This window comes from Cololabis saira, chromosome 8 (genome assembly GCF_033807715.1).
Source record: "Cololabis saira isolate AMF1-May2022 chromosome 8, fColSai1.1, whole genome shotgun sequence".
NCBI classification, from domain to species: domain Eukaryota; kingdom Metazoa; phylum Chordata; class Actinopteri; order Beloniformes; family Belonidae; genus Cololabis; species Cololabis saira.
Window position 1 is genome coordinate 11,133,650 of NC_084594.1, and position 17,274 is coordinate 11,150,923.

Below are 17,274 nucleotides of genomic sequence, written 5' to 3' on the forward strand. Positions count from 1 at the left end.
CTTATCCAGCACTTTAAAACCTCATATTGTACATTTCTGTTTATTTCTGTTTATACATTTTATTCTATTCTATCGCTTATTTTATCTCTATATATTTGTTTGTTTTTATATTTTTACTTTTATTGTATTGCATCAATCACCACAACAAATTCCTTGTGCGTGTTAACAAACTTGGCAATAAACCCCTTTCTGATTCTGATTCTGATTCTTTTGTAAAATTAAACTTTGTAATAAATGTAAAGGCAAAAATCATCAATATTTACCAGGGTTATAATTCGATGTTGACAACACTATGATTTTTTTTTTACATTTTTTCACTAGAAACTGAATAGAATAGAATGGACATGTGGTATGATCTCTGACAGCATTTAAAATTTTAAAAGCTTCTTATAGTGTTCATTATGTAAACTCTTGACTTTAAAAGTAAGAATGATTGTCTCTTTAGTCAAACTTTAAAAGATGACCAAACACTTTGACAGAATAATAATAATAATAATAACAGTAAAAACTTTCACATAGTTAATTATACATCCCTGGAATGGATAAACATATATGTAAAATGTTCTGTTTATTATTTAATATATCAGGCTTAAAGGGTTAAATATTGCAGAATATGTTGATGAAATGACTGTTCTAAAAGAATCCAAACCCTTTGTTTATTTGTTTTAAGGTCAAATTAATTTTCAAAATGACTGACACAGTGCTTCAGGATACCAGGTTAAAATGCTCTTATTTTATTGCCGTTTGTGTTCGACCAGTGAAGTTTCACAGGCACCCAGACAAAACTAAAATAACATTTTTCATGTAGCGTGTGATATCACACTTTTAAAAAGGTCACCAAAGCTCATGACTCACTCATTCAAAACAAAGCATTTTCCTAAATAAATACTCCTGATACAGGTTAAATATATATGTGTGTACATATATATACATACACACATACGTACACACACACACGTGTACACACACACACACACACACATTAAAGAAACTAGTGCAGTACGAGTACGAAGGAAGACCCTCTCAAATACATTGCAATCAGTAAAGCAGTTATATCAGCTTCATGTGTAGCAGCTTTTCTTGGTTCAAATACATTGTTTTCTAACCCAGTGTGAAGACTTTTACAGTGAAAAGAACACCAACAGGATTATGTGCTGATAAAACTGCTCAAGGTCAGGAAACTGGTCTAAGTTCAGCGCATAATTTAAAAATCACATCATACAGATTTATGGCTGTTACAGAAATTGAGCATTTGAGAAGGCCTTCGCGTTACTTCAAAAACATAAATATGGCAAGTACATTGATCCCTTCATTAAATTTAAATACCATAACAAAAATATGTACAACAATCATTTTAGAATCAGGCTTTGGATAATACCTGGTACAGAAATTCTTGATATTACTGAGGTCCCTCATTAAATAATAATAATATTAATACTAATAATATAATGTTGAGATGTCTCTAATGCACAAATAAACTTCACAAGTGGATAACCCATCCATCTAATCTAATGTCTACCTAATGTAGTCTTTTACATGTATATTTCACATACAAAGCATTGATCCCTGTCATGACAAGCCGGTCTCTGCCTTCATATCTCAGTAAAAGCATTCAGATGTCCTGATGCTTCTTGCTGTTTTTTGGTTTTTCTTTTCTATTTTTTGTTTTTGGTGAAGACACAATTCATACAAGAAACAACCTGCTGGCATTCTGAAAGAACAGCTGGCAAAAGGTACGAGTTAGAGGCTGGACGAAAACGCAGTTTCTGCTTTGGCACTTCTTCTGTGTTACTGGTTTATCCAGTGCCTCTGATGGCTTCCGGCAAAAACTAAATGCCTCGAAATCCATTTATGACAGGGGTGTTTAAACTTCTCCCTGAGTATCCTAACCACGCCTCACCCTTGAGTTTCCAGTCACCGCAGGCCCCACCCTGAAAACATTCATCAGAAGCTCCTTATGCTGCATTCTGCTGCCTTGAACATAGGTGTATCTAATGTAGATAAAGTAAATGAGAATACCCTTAAATAATACAGAAACCCCGGTGCACCACAACAGCACCAGGGCATCATAACAGGAGGCTGGTTGTACAGATGTGCAGTGTCTCTCAGACTCAGCTGAGCTAAAGGTGGGTGTCATTTCTCAGTGGTCACAGCAGCCATCGGGGCACGAATGGTCACGCGTGCTGTGGCTGCAAGCTCCTCGATTTCTGCATTCAGTCGCCTGATGACCCATTCCATAGCTTCACGGCCCTGTCGAGAACAACATTAAACATTGAATGAATTGAGCAGAAACAGGAAAACAAGATCAGAGAATGATTAAGAAATCAATCAAAAGGACAGTTTGCCTCACACATTATTTGCTTGATTATCTTAACGTCGACTAAATGAAAAAAGCAACCACATGATGCAGTGATTAGTCTGATGTTCAGAAAAGAGAAGAAAAAAAAGATAAATTCCTCTCTAGGACTTTTAAAAAAGGACGAACACTACTATTTTGGACACGTTTTTATTGTAGCCAATTAAAACTTCATGTATAGATCATGTGTGTCATCACACTCTGTTCCAATAAAAAAATGAAAATCAATAATACAGCATTTTTTCATATTTTTAATGTTCCAAAACTTTGCATGTCAGAACAATACACTTGAAATTCTCATTGAGCATGCTTTTCTGGGAGATTCCATCCACAAAAACCAACTTATGGTATTATAAAAGAAGAAACTGAATTTTAAGGTGCAGACTGTTCTTTTTTGATTAAAAACATGGAAAACCCACAACAAAATACTGCAATGTTTCACATGGAAATGAACCAGTTCAAAGTCTCCAGGCTTTTCTAATTCCTCATTTTCAAAAGACAAACTTAAATTGACTGCTCCGTGTATACAGTGACTGAATGGAACAAATGCTATCATAGATCAAGCAGTTTCCAATTATGATGTTATGCATAATGACAAAAGTTGCCCATTGTGATTGGATATCCACTGTTATGCTGTTCAAAGAAGCTGCTGTAATTCAACTTGGCATAGAGAGTGAATCCGAGGTGCAGAAATCGTGCAAATCCACTGAAAAAGCTTCACTGGCTGCTATACTTTATAGTTTAGTTTTGATTGTCATTTACCCCCTTTTTAAGTGGGATGCAGGCTAATTTGTCAATATTTCAGGATGTCTTAAAGTCCTTTTAAGGATAGTGTTTTTTTGCGCACATTTTTTTTTTTTTTGCCCTATCTGAGACCATAACCTGTTAAGATTTGACAATTTTGGAAGAACATATGCTCTGACAAAACAAATAAATATTTTCTTGTGCAAGACGCTTAAAAAGCTTTCTTTTTTCAAATTGATATATTACCTTTCCAGCATTAGCAGAGATGGAACTGGCCATAACTCCTTCCAGATAACTGCTGAGACTGACCCCTTGCACAGAGATGATTGCTTCTTGAGTCAGTACTGTTCTACAGAGGACACGGTTTGAAGAGGCAGAAAAGACAAAAGTTACCACTTGACGATTTAGAGTGTTTACAAAGATAACTGGGTTTTTCAGGGTGATAACATGTGAGAACATACTTCTCTGGATTTTCAGGATGTGGTTTGTAGGTTAACCTTTCATCCACAGACACCATGTTTGTGAAAGTGATCTAGGGAGAAAATGTTACAAAGGATTAGTTATCATGTAGAAGTACTGCATACCGAGCAGGGGTTGTATCATCCCCGAAATAGAGCCGTCAGACAAGTTTCACAAAAGCGCTGTGATGCTTCAATGTCAAAACCTAAGTGCAGTTAAACTGCGTGTGTTTTTTTTTTGTTTTTTTTTAACTGAAACAGCATGTGTTAATACGTTATAAAAGAATAATTCACAATAAAAAAAAAGGAAACCTTTACATTACAGGAGTTAGGAGTGAAATTTGCTACAAATCTTAGCTGGCACCACTTCCACTTCAATCAGCTGAGTCCAGTAGACAGAAGCGTTTATGTAACCAACAGACTGTTCAATCATTTGATTAATGCTCACATTTGTGGACTGAAGTTCAAAAGTCTTCTCTCTGGGATCCACCACCGACTGCTCCTTTATATAAGTGTATGTCCTTGCGTTTCCAATGAGCTGAAGGCAAAGAAAGAGACACAGATTTCTTTTTTAATCATCATTTCCCACTTGAAAAATTTAAAAACAATTATTGTCCTATTTTTTTTTTTTCTATGTTAATTGATAACACTTTTGTAAAGCTATCTCGACTCGTACTGGGATGTTTTTCCGCTGCAGCTCCCATTAGAGCTAACAGCAAAGCAGCTCTTTGTCTCAACAAGTACAGGTACAGCAGAGGTGTCAAGTAACAAAGTACAAATACTTTGTTACCTTACTTAAGTAGAAATGTTGGTTATCTATATTTCACTGGAGTCATTATTTTTCAGACGACTTTTTACTTTTACTCCTTACATTTTCACACAATTATCTGTACTTTTTACTCCTTACATTTTAAAAACAGCCTTGTTACTCTATTTCCTTTTGGCCTTTAAAAAAAAACTATCCAGTTAAATTGCTCCATCCGGATAGAGTGAATTAGGTTGTGGTTGTTTCAGATGTTCTTGTCCAGTTTTGTTCTTACATCCGTTCCCTCAGATTCCTGCAACTAAACTTGGATGTACATTCCAATAGAGGTTAGGATAAATGATAACATGCCTGAAGTTTGACTTTTTGCACCATTACAATACTTATAGGCAACTAGTCATCATATCTCCTGCTCTCTGAAACACATGTAAATGCTCAATAGTACACATATATGGTTCTTTAATATATTTGCATTATACTAAGATGCATTCATTTTCAATGGCTTTTGTCCTTAATGGCTTTTTTCCCCCTTACATTACTTTTACTTTTATACTTTAAGTAGTTTTGAAACCAGTACTTTTATACTTTTACTTGAGTAAAAAACTTGAGTTGATACTTCAACTTCTACAGGAGTATTTTTAAACTCTACTATCTATACTTCTACCTGAGTAATGAATGTGAAAACTTTTGACAGCTCTGAGGTACAGAGGTAAACCAACAACACCAGGAGACATCTACATGATTAATTTCACTTATACAAACACCAAGACCCAGGAGTGATTTGCTTTGAGACAATTTGATTAAAAGGTGTAATAATATGAGGTAACTCGATGGCTTTTTAAGAGCTAATCATGATGACATCAGTCACTATCCTCAAATAACTGAGCAAGGGTCAGGACCAAAGGACAGGAGCGGAGAGGCGACGTTCTACGAAAGAAAACAGAAGACAGCGGGCAGCACATCCCTATCATTGCAGAGTTCAAAAAGTCATAGATAACATGAGAAGAGCTCAAATGACATGTTCAGAGACCACCGCCATCGCTCTACATTAAAAAAGAAAAACCGTCTGGTTTGAACTGAGGTGACACGCAGATGGAAAGTTACATCACAAGGTGTCAGGGATTACAACTGCGTAATGTAAGAAATGTTACTACCATGTTCTGTAAAGCATGAGTTGTGGCACACTGCCATGAACTTTCCTCGGCTCAAGTCAGGAACAAGGTCCTTGTACAGAAATAGCCTTGCATGCTCAGGTCAGGTTGCTAAATGGAAAGTACTAGCCTCTGTCTACTTGAATGTACTTGTGTTTAATTGTCTGAAATTATTTTCCATGTTTGGCTTTGGACACTCACAGATTTCACGATGGATGGAAGACCCCACTCTGTGCTGAGCAGTCTTTTACTGTGGAGACGTCCCTGTCTGTCAACGTTTCTGTCCAGAACATCCACCCCGATCACGCTGGGGTTCATGGGGTTGGGGTACTTCTGCATAGCAGCGTTGATCACCGTCTCCCAAGGGTGGCTGCCAAAGTAAGACCATAAAATAGATGAAATCAACTTCATAAAACAGTGATGAATGTCCAAATCAGATTAGATATATTAAACGCACTGCAATCATTACAATTATGGGGCACTTAATTTTTTTTATATTATAATTACAGCTCTGCTACATTTCAGAGGGATTTAGTCTTTTCTTTCCCCTCATTATACACTTACCAGGCAACTATTACATTGCTTTGACCTACTGATAAAAACATTAAACATCACCTCCACCACAGCCAACTGTACTCTATACTATACAATAGCCTTTATAGAAGTTTCATGTTCACTGGTTTATTGTATGTGTAAATAAAAAAGCTAAGAATAAGATGAAGTAATTGCTAAATTGTATCTGCAAGCATACAGGACTGTCTCAGAAAATTAGAATATTGTGATAAAGTTCTTTATTTTCTGTAATGCAATTAAAAAAACAAAAATGTCATACATTCTGGATTCATTACAAATCAACTGAAATATTGCAAGCCTTTTATTATTTTAATATTGCTGATTATGGCTTACAGTTTAAGATTAAGATTCCCAGAATATTCTAATTTTTTGAGATAGGATATTTGAGTTTTCTTAAGCTGTAAGCCATGATCAGCAATATTAAAATAATAAAAGGCTTGCAATATTTCAGTTGATTTGTAATGAATCCAGAATGTATGACATTTTTGTTTTTGTAATTGCATTACAGAAAATCACAATATTCTAATTTTCTGAGACAGTCCTGTCTAAACTGCGGGAATTTTAATAGAGACCACTAATCCAATTTCTATTTTTTTTAAATATCAGAAAAAATAACATTTGATCGTTTTAACTGTGGAATAATTTATAAAAATTGTCAAAGGAAGCGGTGCGTTTTCGTGGAGCAGACAGCATGGTAGAATACTGTTGAATGGTTGCCATGGAGACGCAAATGCGCGCCCACGTTGCTCGGTGACGTCAGCGAATACGACAGAATGTAGGGAAAAGGTTACGCGCACTGGAGGCTGGACCTGTCAGGCGGGTTATGCAATTTAAGAAGAAAAAAATGCTGCATGCGGTAAATGTCTGCTCAGTGCTCAGCTTTCTTCTTTTTGTTGCATTTGACCATTTTGTTTTTTTAAGCATTTACATGCGTTTGCAGCAGTGGTGTATTAACTCCGTTACACGTTTCTAGGTCGTTGCATTTGGCTGGGAATTTGAAAAAAAACGCATATCAGCATACAAGATTACAATAATGAAGCCACAATTAGCACTGTTACGTTTTTTTTCTTTTCTGCAGTATGTGGGTTAAGTGAATAGCCAAAAGATTCTGGTTTAATGCTGCGTTCCATTTGTCCTCGGAAGTCGGAATTTCCCAGTTCCTAGTCGGAATTTTCAACTGGAACGCCCCTCGAAGTGGGATTTCCTACTGGGAAAGTGGGAGAAGCTTCACCACCCCCGAGTTACCTTTCCAAGACGGCTGCCATTCCCAGTTCCCAGTTCTGATTTCCGAGGTAAATGGAACGCGGCATAACAGCCAGAATCAGACAGCCGGCTTGAAAACACACGCGATAAAATAAAACACTGAATTGCCAAACGTTGTACTCACTTGAAGACGTGTTCTGAGGTCCAGACCTTCATGGTTTGACTGGGTGACTGACCGGTCTAGTCCAGGAGATGCTAAGCCGGTAGGCAGACAGTCCCAGATATCAGTGATCCACATTCACAAATCCTCCCTCACCTCTATACTGGAGCGGTCACGTGGTCGCTCCGCCCATTATAGACATATTTGCATAGACCGCTGGGCCGCCATCTTGGAGCGGTCATCCTACCCATACGACAGCATAAGACAGAACTGTATTGAAGGTGCCAGAGCTCTGCGCCGCGTATTCCTGTACGAATCGGCGAACAATTGCGACCAAGGGTAAAAATAAAGAATAAAAAAGGCTACACCACATTGCCAAACTCACCTCTCTTGACCTGCAGAAAGGGAGCATGAGAAAAGCTCTGCAAAGCAGTCCTCTTTCAGGGCTTTTACTAAAGGCATATGTTTTGATATATATATATATATATATATATATATATATATATATATATATATATATATATATATATATATATATATATATATATATATATATATATATATATATATATATATATATATATCAGAATCAGAATCAGAATCATAATCATCTTTATTGGCCAGGTTCGAACATTGTCCAACAAGGAATTTGACTCCGGTAGTTTCGCTCTTTGGTGATAAAATAAAATAAATAATAAAACAAATGTGGTATTTATGATACAGTATAAACATTTAAGGTGCAGCAGTTTGAGGTAGAGAGAGAAAAGAAAAAGAAAAGATAAGAAAAAGGGACAGTTCTGAATAAAAATAAACATAACCTATTTACAATTATATATATATATATATATATATATATATATATATATATATATATATATATATATATATACATTTATCTTTCTTTCAATTAATCTTGTTGTTTCATTCCATATATTCAAAGATTAATTTCCTGAATGGCGTGCCATACTGTGTGTATATATATATATGTATATGTGTATATATGTATATAGATTTATATATATATACGGAGATGTTTAAGGATATAAATAGATATATAAGGATATATATATATATATATATGGATATATGTTTATTATTGTTTCTTCATATTATTAAAATACGACTTTTACACAATCTGCTTCTGCTTCTCGATCATATAATGGTATGTATGTATGTGTGTGTATTATATATATATATATATATATATATATATATATATATATATATATATATATATATATATATATATATATATATATATATATATATATATATATATATATATATATATATATATATATATATATACATATATATATATATATATATATATATGTAAGTATATGTGTCTATGTGTCTTATGTGTCTTGCAAAATAGCATACCTATCATACTAACATGCCAGAATATTCTATTACTGTTAAGCCTACTGTGAATATTAAAATATGCCGAATCATGTGTCCGGTATCATGCCTAAATGTATGACGTCTGCAGAACAAAAAGAACCTGTGGAAATCAGAGTAGTATTCTGAGAAATATGACTGATTAACTGCCAGCCAGACAGATGACACTGAGCGGAGCGGGTGCCCGGACCAAGATGGCGGCCCCACGGCGCATCAGCGCCAATATACAGCAGCCATAGACATATATAAAGGCCTTTATATATGTCTATGATAGCAGCGGACAATGAGGCGTCTATGGATATATGTCTATGATTGAGAACAGTGAAATATGTCCTGATATTTCTGAAAAAAACTACAGAACTGGACACCAGTTTGTCATAATTCTGAATATTCGCTACAACCACTTTATAGCTTTTCCTCTTACGGTGAGGTATTTTCCAGTGCAGCTCTCGGCAACAGCTGCAACGTAACGTGTGATGTTACACAATTCATCTCAATGCAGGTTACGGTATGTCCTCAGATGACGCAACAGGATCAAGTCATTGAAAAATCCTTATTGAGAATCACCGACTAAGGTCAAACGTTTTGCACTGATTATGTCTCCACACAACATTAGTTAGCAATATATGATGGAATATAGCTTTTTTTTCTTTTGCATCTATTAAATTTCAGACTCTCGTCCTAATGACTTTTGAAGACTTTTTTCTTGTGGCTCCAAGAGCAACATGGAGAGTGGTGACATGGTTTACACGAAAGAAAGACTGGAAAAATGCTTCTGCTCAGGCTAATTTCTCTTCTTTTTTCTTTGCAAGTAATTTGTCTCGTTAATTTCAGTTTTTTATTTTAACTAACTGAAACAAAAAGGTAAGATAAAAACTAATTGAAAACTAACTGATCACAATCACAAGATTACAAGTTGTGCAATCACTGTGAGGTTATATATAAATATAGTTTCTTTTAGGTTTGAAACCATTTACTGCTCACTTTTAAGCCTTACAATCTCTGGCACATTTACGTTTTTTGTTTTAACATCTTTGGAATTAAATTTGAAATTAGTAACATTGAGTAAACAAGCATGAAATATTAATAGTGTTCTTAAAGATAAGGTGCCTAAACATATTTTGTGAACATTTTATAGTTTTGGTGACATTATTGAATATTCAGGTTATTAATTAAGCAAAAGTAATGGCACTTTATGCATCTTTAAAAAAACAAAAACATGAACTTTACGAGCACAGTGGAAAAATGTACATCCTTTTTTGGCCTTAATGTCGCAGTGTAATCTGACACTGATGTTGTCCTGTGAAGTGCAATATTCATTCCATTCTCTTATTGCGTCACAGTAACCTGTTTTCATATGTGACTTCCGCATGTCTGCTCTATCCCTGAACATAAGTCCTTGAGCTTTATTGCAGTTTACTGGGCTATCTCCATGTCATGTGGGCTTATCTCATCTCAGAGTGAAGGGGTAGTGTAATCTTAATGCTCCAGACTTTTACAAATGGGAGGAAACTGCATGACAGCCTTGAACAGCGCTATCAGACTACTGTACAGTATACTGCAGTTTTGTTAAGCTCATCTTCAAAGATAAAACAAGATGAAAAAAGAAGGCATTTAAAAAATATATTTATTTATATATAAATAACTTTTCATTTGTTCAAAATGATCACTCTTTAGTTTTACTTATATTTTATTAGCATTTTAAATTGTTTTCCTTATAAACATGGAAAAATAGCTATTAAAAATAGAAATATGCATACAAATATAAAAATATATAACAACTCCCAAACAAACAGGCAAGTACATAAATTGTTTGAATAATACCAATAAAGGTTAGCACCACTGCTGAATCATGTCATAGTACCTTATTTGAGGTGCTGACTGGAATCCCTAAAAGCAGATCATCTTCACAATCACAATAAGAATTAGAAATGGTATTTGAGTCCTTATTTTTATTGACATAAAATAAATAAAAATATTAAAAAGCACATGAAAGGAGAAAAAACTACAATATGATTTATTATTCATTAATGTAAATATATATTTGACAATCTACTTGTTGCACTCTAAATATGTGCGCCATAGTTTCATCAAGCATTAATATCACGCAACGCAATGAAAGCAATACATGACCATATGGCTGGTACATTTTCATTCATGGTTCTGTGTTAAATCGATGATGCATTTATTGATTAGCTTAGTATTCTGCTCTGTATCCAAATATATAGCTTTATAGACATTTAAAAATATGTAGCAGAAACTAACATTGAAAAAAAACTCTGGGTACATTTAATATGGTATGTTTCTTATGTCAAATTGCTCTTCTCAAAGTGAATCACTATGAAACACAATGTAAAATATAGCAGGATGCGATAATATATGATTTGTTCATAATTTTTACACGGTACCAGCTATTGGGTTGATATAAGCTGGTCCATTATTCTGCATAGAATTGGAGTCATGTCACTCGAAATGTTTAAGAGGGCCAGTAAAAGCCATGGTCTCCCTGTCTGCTTGAGCACAAAACCTGCATTATGTTAAATTCATCACCTGCACCAGTCCACAAGTGTCCATGGGTCTTTTGTGATCCAGGCATTTGTAGAAATTTGTAACCGTGTGGACTGAGCACACCATCTACTCATGTAGTGTCCCATTCAGAAAAATCATCGATTTGGTTCAGCTGGCCTGAAATGTGGCATGAATGAAACTAAATGTGCATCTTCGGATTCCCAATCATATTCCTGTTGTTCAGCATTTAAAGAAACCAGTAGGACACACATGCCCACGGTGAGTCAAGTCTGCACGGTCACAATTGTCCACAGGCAGCTACATGTATGTCACGGGCCCCCCAAAGGAGCCTCCTACCCTCAAAGATACGTCAATAGTATAACAGCCATGTCACAGAGTCAGCACAGTTAGATAATAACCCTGCTGCTAACGGGTATAAATGCTCATAGCACATAGCTGCGTAGGGTATGGAAAAGACTCTGTATTGATTTACAGAACAAGCAAACATCAAGTTTCACAAGTTTAAGGTTCTGTATGCTAGCAAGCTGCCAAAAAAAAGAAGAAGCCTGTACACAGCCCACATTCTGGAAAAAAATCAAACTTTGCAAAGACTATGCTGAAAATGCTGAATGCCAGGTATAATTTAATTGGCTGAATGCCAAGCAAAAGTTGTTTTTCCTTTAATGTTAGAAAAAGACTGATTAAGGCAACTTTTGTATCAATACTTGACTACGGTGACATCTTATACATGCATGCAAATTTCTCCTCCCTGAAAATGCTGGATTTGGTGTATTATGCAGCATTAAGATTTGTAACAGATTTAGGTTTTCGTACTCATCACTGTAGTCTTTATGAGAGTGTTGGCTGGTCTTCTTTGTACAATCGTAGATGGGAACACTGGTATTGTTTTCTTTATAAAGCCATCTTGTGTGACTTGCCCCCTTATTTGTGTTTTCTCTTGGTTCCTAAAGTCAACACCAAAAGCTGTAGTCTCAGGCACGATAGATTGATAATGTATACTATTCCTCGTACTCTGACTGTTTTTGGGGAAAGTGCCTTCAAAGCATTTGCACCCTCGTCCTGGTATAAATTACAGAGTCATCTTAAATTGGATCATCTCCCAAGTTTGGTAGATTTTAGGATCAAGGTCTATCTGACTACTGAATGCACATGTTCTGTTATCGAACATTGAGTGATTATACTGTAGGGATGTGATTGCCAAACTGTTTTAGCTGTTTTTGATGTCTGTTTTGTTGATGTTGTTAAATGTTCTTCAATGTTTAACTGATGTGGACCTATTGTGCTGCCTTCTTGGCCAGGACCCCCTTGCAAAAGAAATTTTAATCTCAATGGGATTATTCCTGGTTAAATAAAAGTTAAAGCAGCTTGAGGCCGGATTGAGGCAGAATTTATGAAAAAAATTCGTATACGTTTTAAGTTTTCTAGTAATAATGTCAGATGAAGCGTTCCAAACCCAAAAGAATGAGCCCTCTAGTGTATTTCTCCTTTACCTTGAACAGGCTGTGTGCTGCAAAATGTGCTGCAATTCGGGCCCAAATTTCCCGCGCTGTCCTGCGGATGTGACGTCACATGACGCTGCATGCACGTTCTCCCCTTTCTCCCGTGCCAGCTTCACTGTTGGCTGCAGTACCCCCGACAGCCGTAGTGGTGAAGGGTGGCGCTAGAAAGTCTAATTTCTTAAAAGGAGCCTCGAGCTCCGTTAAATAAAAAAAAAAATGTAATTGTAAGTTTGGCAGTTTGGTTTAGTTTTAGTTACCAACCGTGGTTGATTGCCAAGTGGTGTTGGCATCTCTTGTCCCTCAGTCAGGATTCTGGTTGAAATATCAAACACTCAAATTTCACAGACGCTTAGAGACTCCAAAAGTGGCATCTGGGACAGCCCTACTTGTTTCTGATAAAAGGTATCAAAAGAAACCACAGGTAAAATGTAATATCACAAGATTAAAGCTCCACTGCATTTCAATTCACCCATATGAGGCGTCTACGTCCGTATGTCAGAAAAAAGTCTGTTCACATGTTGTACAGCCTGTACAGTCTATTCATCTACAGTTTCTTGGCTTGTCTCTGTCACTGTTTCCAATTTGACCTCCATTTGAGACTGACTCTGTGTTGTTGTTGTTGGCGAGGCTAGCTCCTCTTCATCTTCTAATTCCCAATCTAGATCAGCAGTGGCATCTTGGTACTGCTGGTACTCGGATACAAGGTCGTTGAGGTTGTTCTCTGCCTCAGTGAACTCCATTTCATCCATTCCCTCCCCGGTGTACCAGTGGAGGAAAGCCTTTCGTCTGAACATCACGGAGAACTGCTCTCCCACTCGACGGAATATCTCCTGAATGGCCGTGTTGTTGCCGATGAACGTGGAGGCCATTCTCAGGCCTCGAGGTGGGATGTCACACACGGCGACCTTGACATTGTGTGGAATCCAGTCCACAAAGTAGTTGCTGTTTTTCTGCTGGATCGCAAGCATCTGTTCGTCCACTTCTTTGGTCGACATCTTACCGCGGAAGATGCCGGCAACAGTGAGGTAGCGCCCCCGCCTCGGGTCGCACGCTGTCATCATGTTGCGGGCGTCAAACATCTGCTGGGTCAGCTCGGGGACGGTGAGGGCTCGGTACTGTTGGCTCCCTCGTGCTGTCAGAGGGGCAAAGCCCGGCATGAAGAAGTGGAGACGAGGGAAGGGCACCATGTTGACGGCCAGCTTCCTCAAGTCGGCATTGAGCTGTCCAGGGAACCTCAGAGAGGTGGTGACCCCACTCATGGTTAAGGAGACCAAGTGGTTGAGGTCGCCGTAGGTGGGAGTGGTTAGTTTTAATGTGCGGAAACAGATGTCGTAGAGGGCTTCGTTGTCAATGCAGAAGGTCTCGTCAGTGTTCTCCAGAAGCTGGTGGATGGACAGCGTGGCGTTGTAGGGCTCCACCACCGTGTCAGAGACTTTGGGGGATGGCATGATGCTGAAGCTGTTCATAATGCGGTCGGGGTAGTCTTCTCTGATCTTGTTGATGATGAGGGTCCCCATCCCGGAGCCTGTGCCCCCCCCAAGGGAGTGGACCAGCTGGAAGCCCTGGAGGCAGTCACAGCTTTCACACTCATTTCTCACCCTGTCAACAACCTGCTCCACCAGCTCTGCTCCCTCTGTGTAGTGGCCCTTTGCCCAGTTGTTTCCAGCTCCTGAGTTCCCTATAACACCACACGAAAGGGATGTAGGTACACCAAACATGATATAGTCAAAACAATTATGAAAATATAAAATATGCAAGGAAATAAAAAGTGTAATATTGGCACATACAGGACTGTCTCAGAAAATTATGTAAGGAAATAAAAAGTGTAATATTGGCACATACAGGACTGTCTCAGGAAATTAGAATATTGTGATAAAGTTCTATATTTTCTGTAATGCAATTAAAAAAACTAAAATGTCATACATTCTGGATTCATTACAAATCAACTGAAATATTGCAAGCCTTTTATTATTTTCATATTGCTGATCATGGCTTACAGTTTAAGAAAACTCAAATATCCTATCTCAAAAAATTAGAATATTCTGGGAATCTTAATCTTAAACTGTAAGCCATAATCAGCAATATTAAAATAATAAAAGGCTTGCAATATTTCAGTTGATTTGTAATGAATCCAGAATGTATGACATTTTTTTTTTAATTGCATTACAGAAAATAAAGAACTTTATCACAATATTCTAATTTTCTGAGACAGTCCTGTATGCTTGCAGATACAATTTAGCAATTACTTCATCTTATTCTTAGCTTTTTTATTTACACATACAATAAACCAGTGAACATGAAACTTCTATAAAGGCTATTATATAGTAGTATAGTAGTAGTTTATTATTTTAATATTGCTGATTATGGTTTACAGTTTAAGATTCCCAGAATATTCAAATTTTTTGAGATAGGATATTTGAGTTTTCTTAAGTTGTTGTGCATTAAGCCATGATCAGCAATATTAAAATAATAAAAGGCGTGCAATATTTCAGTTGATTTGTGACATTTTTGCATTACAGAAAATAAAGGACTTCATCACAATATTCCAATTTTCTGAGACGGGCCCTGTATAATAATAATGTTGGCATTCAGTCTCAATGCTATGTATTGATACTTTGCTATCTTTTTTGTTACTTTTCTTACCATGGATGAAGTTATCTGGTCTAAAAAGGGCCCCGATGCGGCTTCCCCTAACACTGTCCATGGTTCCAGGCTCCAGGTCAATGAGCAGGGCCCTTGGGACATATTTAGCGCCTACAAACAGAAAGCAGAACTGTATCTTTAACACAGATTGTAATTCACTTTTTGATCCTTAACATGTTCATACTTGATGTCAAAGTTTCAGAACAGCACTTAAAGAGAACAGTATGAATAATTTATAACTAAGTACAATGAATAGGATAAGATATGAAGAATATTCACGATTCTGAATAAGCAAATGAACTCTGTTACCATATGCCTCATTGAAGTAGACGTTGACCCTCTCCAGCTGGAGGTCACTGTCTCCTTCATAGATGCCTGTTGCATTGATCCCATGCTCTTCACTGATCACTTCCCAGAACTAAGGAGAAGGAAAGAATCATCGTAACATCAACACAACTTGTTTGTTGAAAGGCGCATATCAGTTTTCATGCTTAGATGTGATATGTTCTCTATTATTTACACTTTTAACATTTAGGTTTGAACTGTTTTTCAGTGCACACGTCTCTGGAGATTTTCATATCAGCCTAAAAATCAGATTGTTTTATTAGCATCTTCCCCGGTGTTAAATAAATTCCAGTTTATTCACGTTTGAGCCGAATCACACAGCTACCCATGTGGCTCTCATAATCTTGTGTTGACTAGAGGAAGTGCTGCTGCTACACAGGATTAAAAGTACTTTTAAACCCAAAGGAGAACATGTCTTCAGACCCTTCTCCTATGTCAAAAAGCAGCACATTTTTTTAGTATCAACTAGTTTCCCTCTCTTGCTTTGTGGCAGACATGATAAACATGTCCCGCCCTTGCCAGTCTCACTTTGGTTCTTATCTGCTCCACGAGTGCTTCGCAGGAAACACCCTGTGTCACACACAGTTATTGACGCAGCAAACAAAAAAGTCAAAATATGCAGCACAAGAAAACAAAGTAAGATAAATGTGGAGTTAAGGCACAAATTCAGAACGTCTTCTCTCAGATATATAAATAGTACATACAGTTTTGCAATATACGTACAGAATGGGTCATTATCACTTTTCCTCGAAATCACCCAATTATTTTGAGGCGAGTCAGTGAAAAATATCATTTTAACATATATGTATATGATAGCTTGAAAAATATAACAAGAATCTTTATTTTATTACCTTGGAGCCAATCTGGTTGCCACATTGTCCAATTTGCAGATGTACAATTTCACGCATGTTGATGAGGCTACAGTCCGCAGAGCAGCTGGGGGTCTGAGATAGTCCTCCCTGCTTTCATCTGCCTTTTATACGGGACCAGCAACCGTGTCATCTGTGATGTAACGGTGTTACCCCCATCGAAATATAGGACCCACAATGAATGCACAAAGAAAAGTCTGAGGAATATAAATACACAGTGGCCTTTATAACATATTTTTCCTTTGCTTTGACTTTTATCCTATTGCAGACAAAATAATATATTCATATAGTCATATGTTTTGTCTCTATTAGGTAATTTAATTTGTTTATATACATTTAGTCCTCCATTTCAAGTTTTAAACACATAAAAAAAGGGGGGGCGGCACTTTCGGGCAACTAATGAGCTTAAGAAAGACAGAAATAAGGAAGTGAGGAAAGAGAAAGAGAAAAAATTATAGTACAGTAATTATTACAAACTGGTGATGTCAACATGCATTATTATTAAGATACATTAATAATAATAATAATAATAATAATAATAATGTATGATTCATGAAAAAAACTTACACATTTTTAAAAA

General features: G+C 36.6%; 2 protein-coding genes across 2 annotated transcripts; both read right to left on the minus strand.

The window, feature by feature from the left end:
* Window positions 1–713: 713 nt before the first annotated feature.
* Window positions 714–7,571, minus strand: prelid3b (PRELI domain containing 3). Its single transcript, XM_061726745.1, has 6 exons — window positions 7,433–7,571; window positions 5,674–5,842; window positions 4,007–4,096; window positions 3,562–3,632; window positions 3,347–3,449; window positions 714–2,250 (listed from the first exon to the last, which is right to left on the minus strand). Exons 1-6 carry the CDS (start codon window positions 7,462–7,464, stop codon window positions 2,134–2,136), a joined length of 582 nt encoding a protein of 193 aa, XP_061582729.1. The 5' UTR covers window positions 7,465–7,571; the 3' UTR covers window positions 714–2,133.
* A 2,878-nt stretch (window positions 7,572–10,449) lies between these two features.
* Window positions 10,450–16,772, minus strand: LOC133448327 (tubulin beta-6 chain). The gene is made up of 4 exons (XM_061726746.1): window positions 16,677–16,772; window positions 15,790–15,898; window positions 15,481–15,591; window positions 10,450–14,515 (listed from the first exon to the last, which is right to left on the minus strand). The coding sequence occupies exons 1-4, from the start codon at window positions 16,731–16,733 to the stop codon at window positions 13,374–13,376; spliced, it is 1,419 nt and encodes a 472-aa protein (XP_061582730.1). The 5' UTR covers window positions 16,734–16,772; the 3' UTR covers window positions 10,450–13,373.
* Between the last annotated feature and the right edge of the window lie 502 nt (window positions 16,773–17,274).

What these genes read in the sequence shown, in the direction of transcription:
- prelid3b (XM_061726745.1), bottom strand. Translation starts at nt 7,464, where the DNA reads ATGAAGGTCTGGACCTCAGAACACGTCTTCAA. An exon ending in TTCCATCCATCGTGAAATCT is followed by an intron (nt 4,097 to 5,673) that starts GTGAGTGTCCAA and finishes CTTTGCCTTCAG; the next exon opens with CTCATTGGAAACGCAAGGAC. An exon ending in TTGAACTTCAGTCCACAAAT is followed by an intron (nt 3,633 to 4,006) that starts GTGAGCATTAAT and finishes TTTTCTCCCTAG; the next exon opens with ATCACTTTCACAAACATGGT.
- LOC133448327 (XM_061726746.1), bottom strand. Translation starts at nt 16,733, where the DNA reads ATGCGTGAAATTGTACATCTGCAAATTGGACAATGTGGCAACCAGATT. An exon ending in GCAACCAGATTGGCTCCAAG is followed by an intron (nt 15,899 to 16,676) that starts GTAATAAAATAA and finishes CCTTCTCCTTAG; the next exon opens with TTCTGGGAAGTGATCAGTGA. An exon ending in ACCAGATAACTTCATCCATG is followed by an intron (nt 14,516 to 15,480) that starts GTAAGAAAAGTA and finishes GTGGTGTTATAG; the next exon opens with GGAACTCAGGAGCTGGAAAC.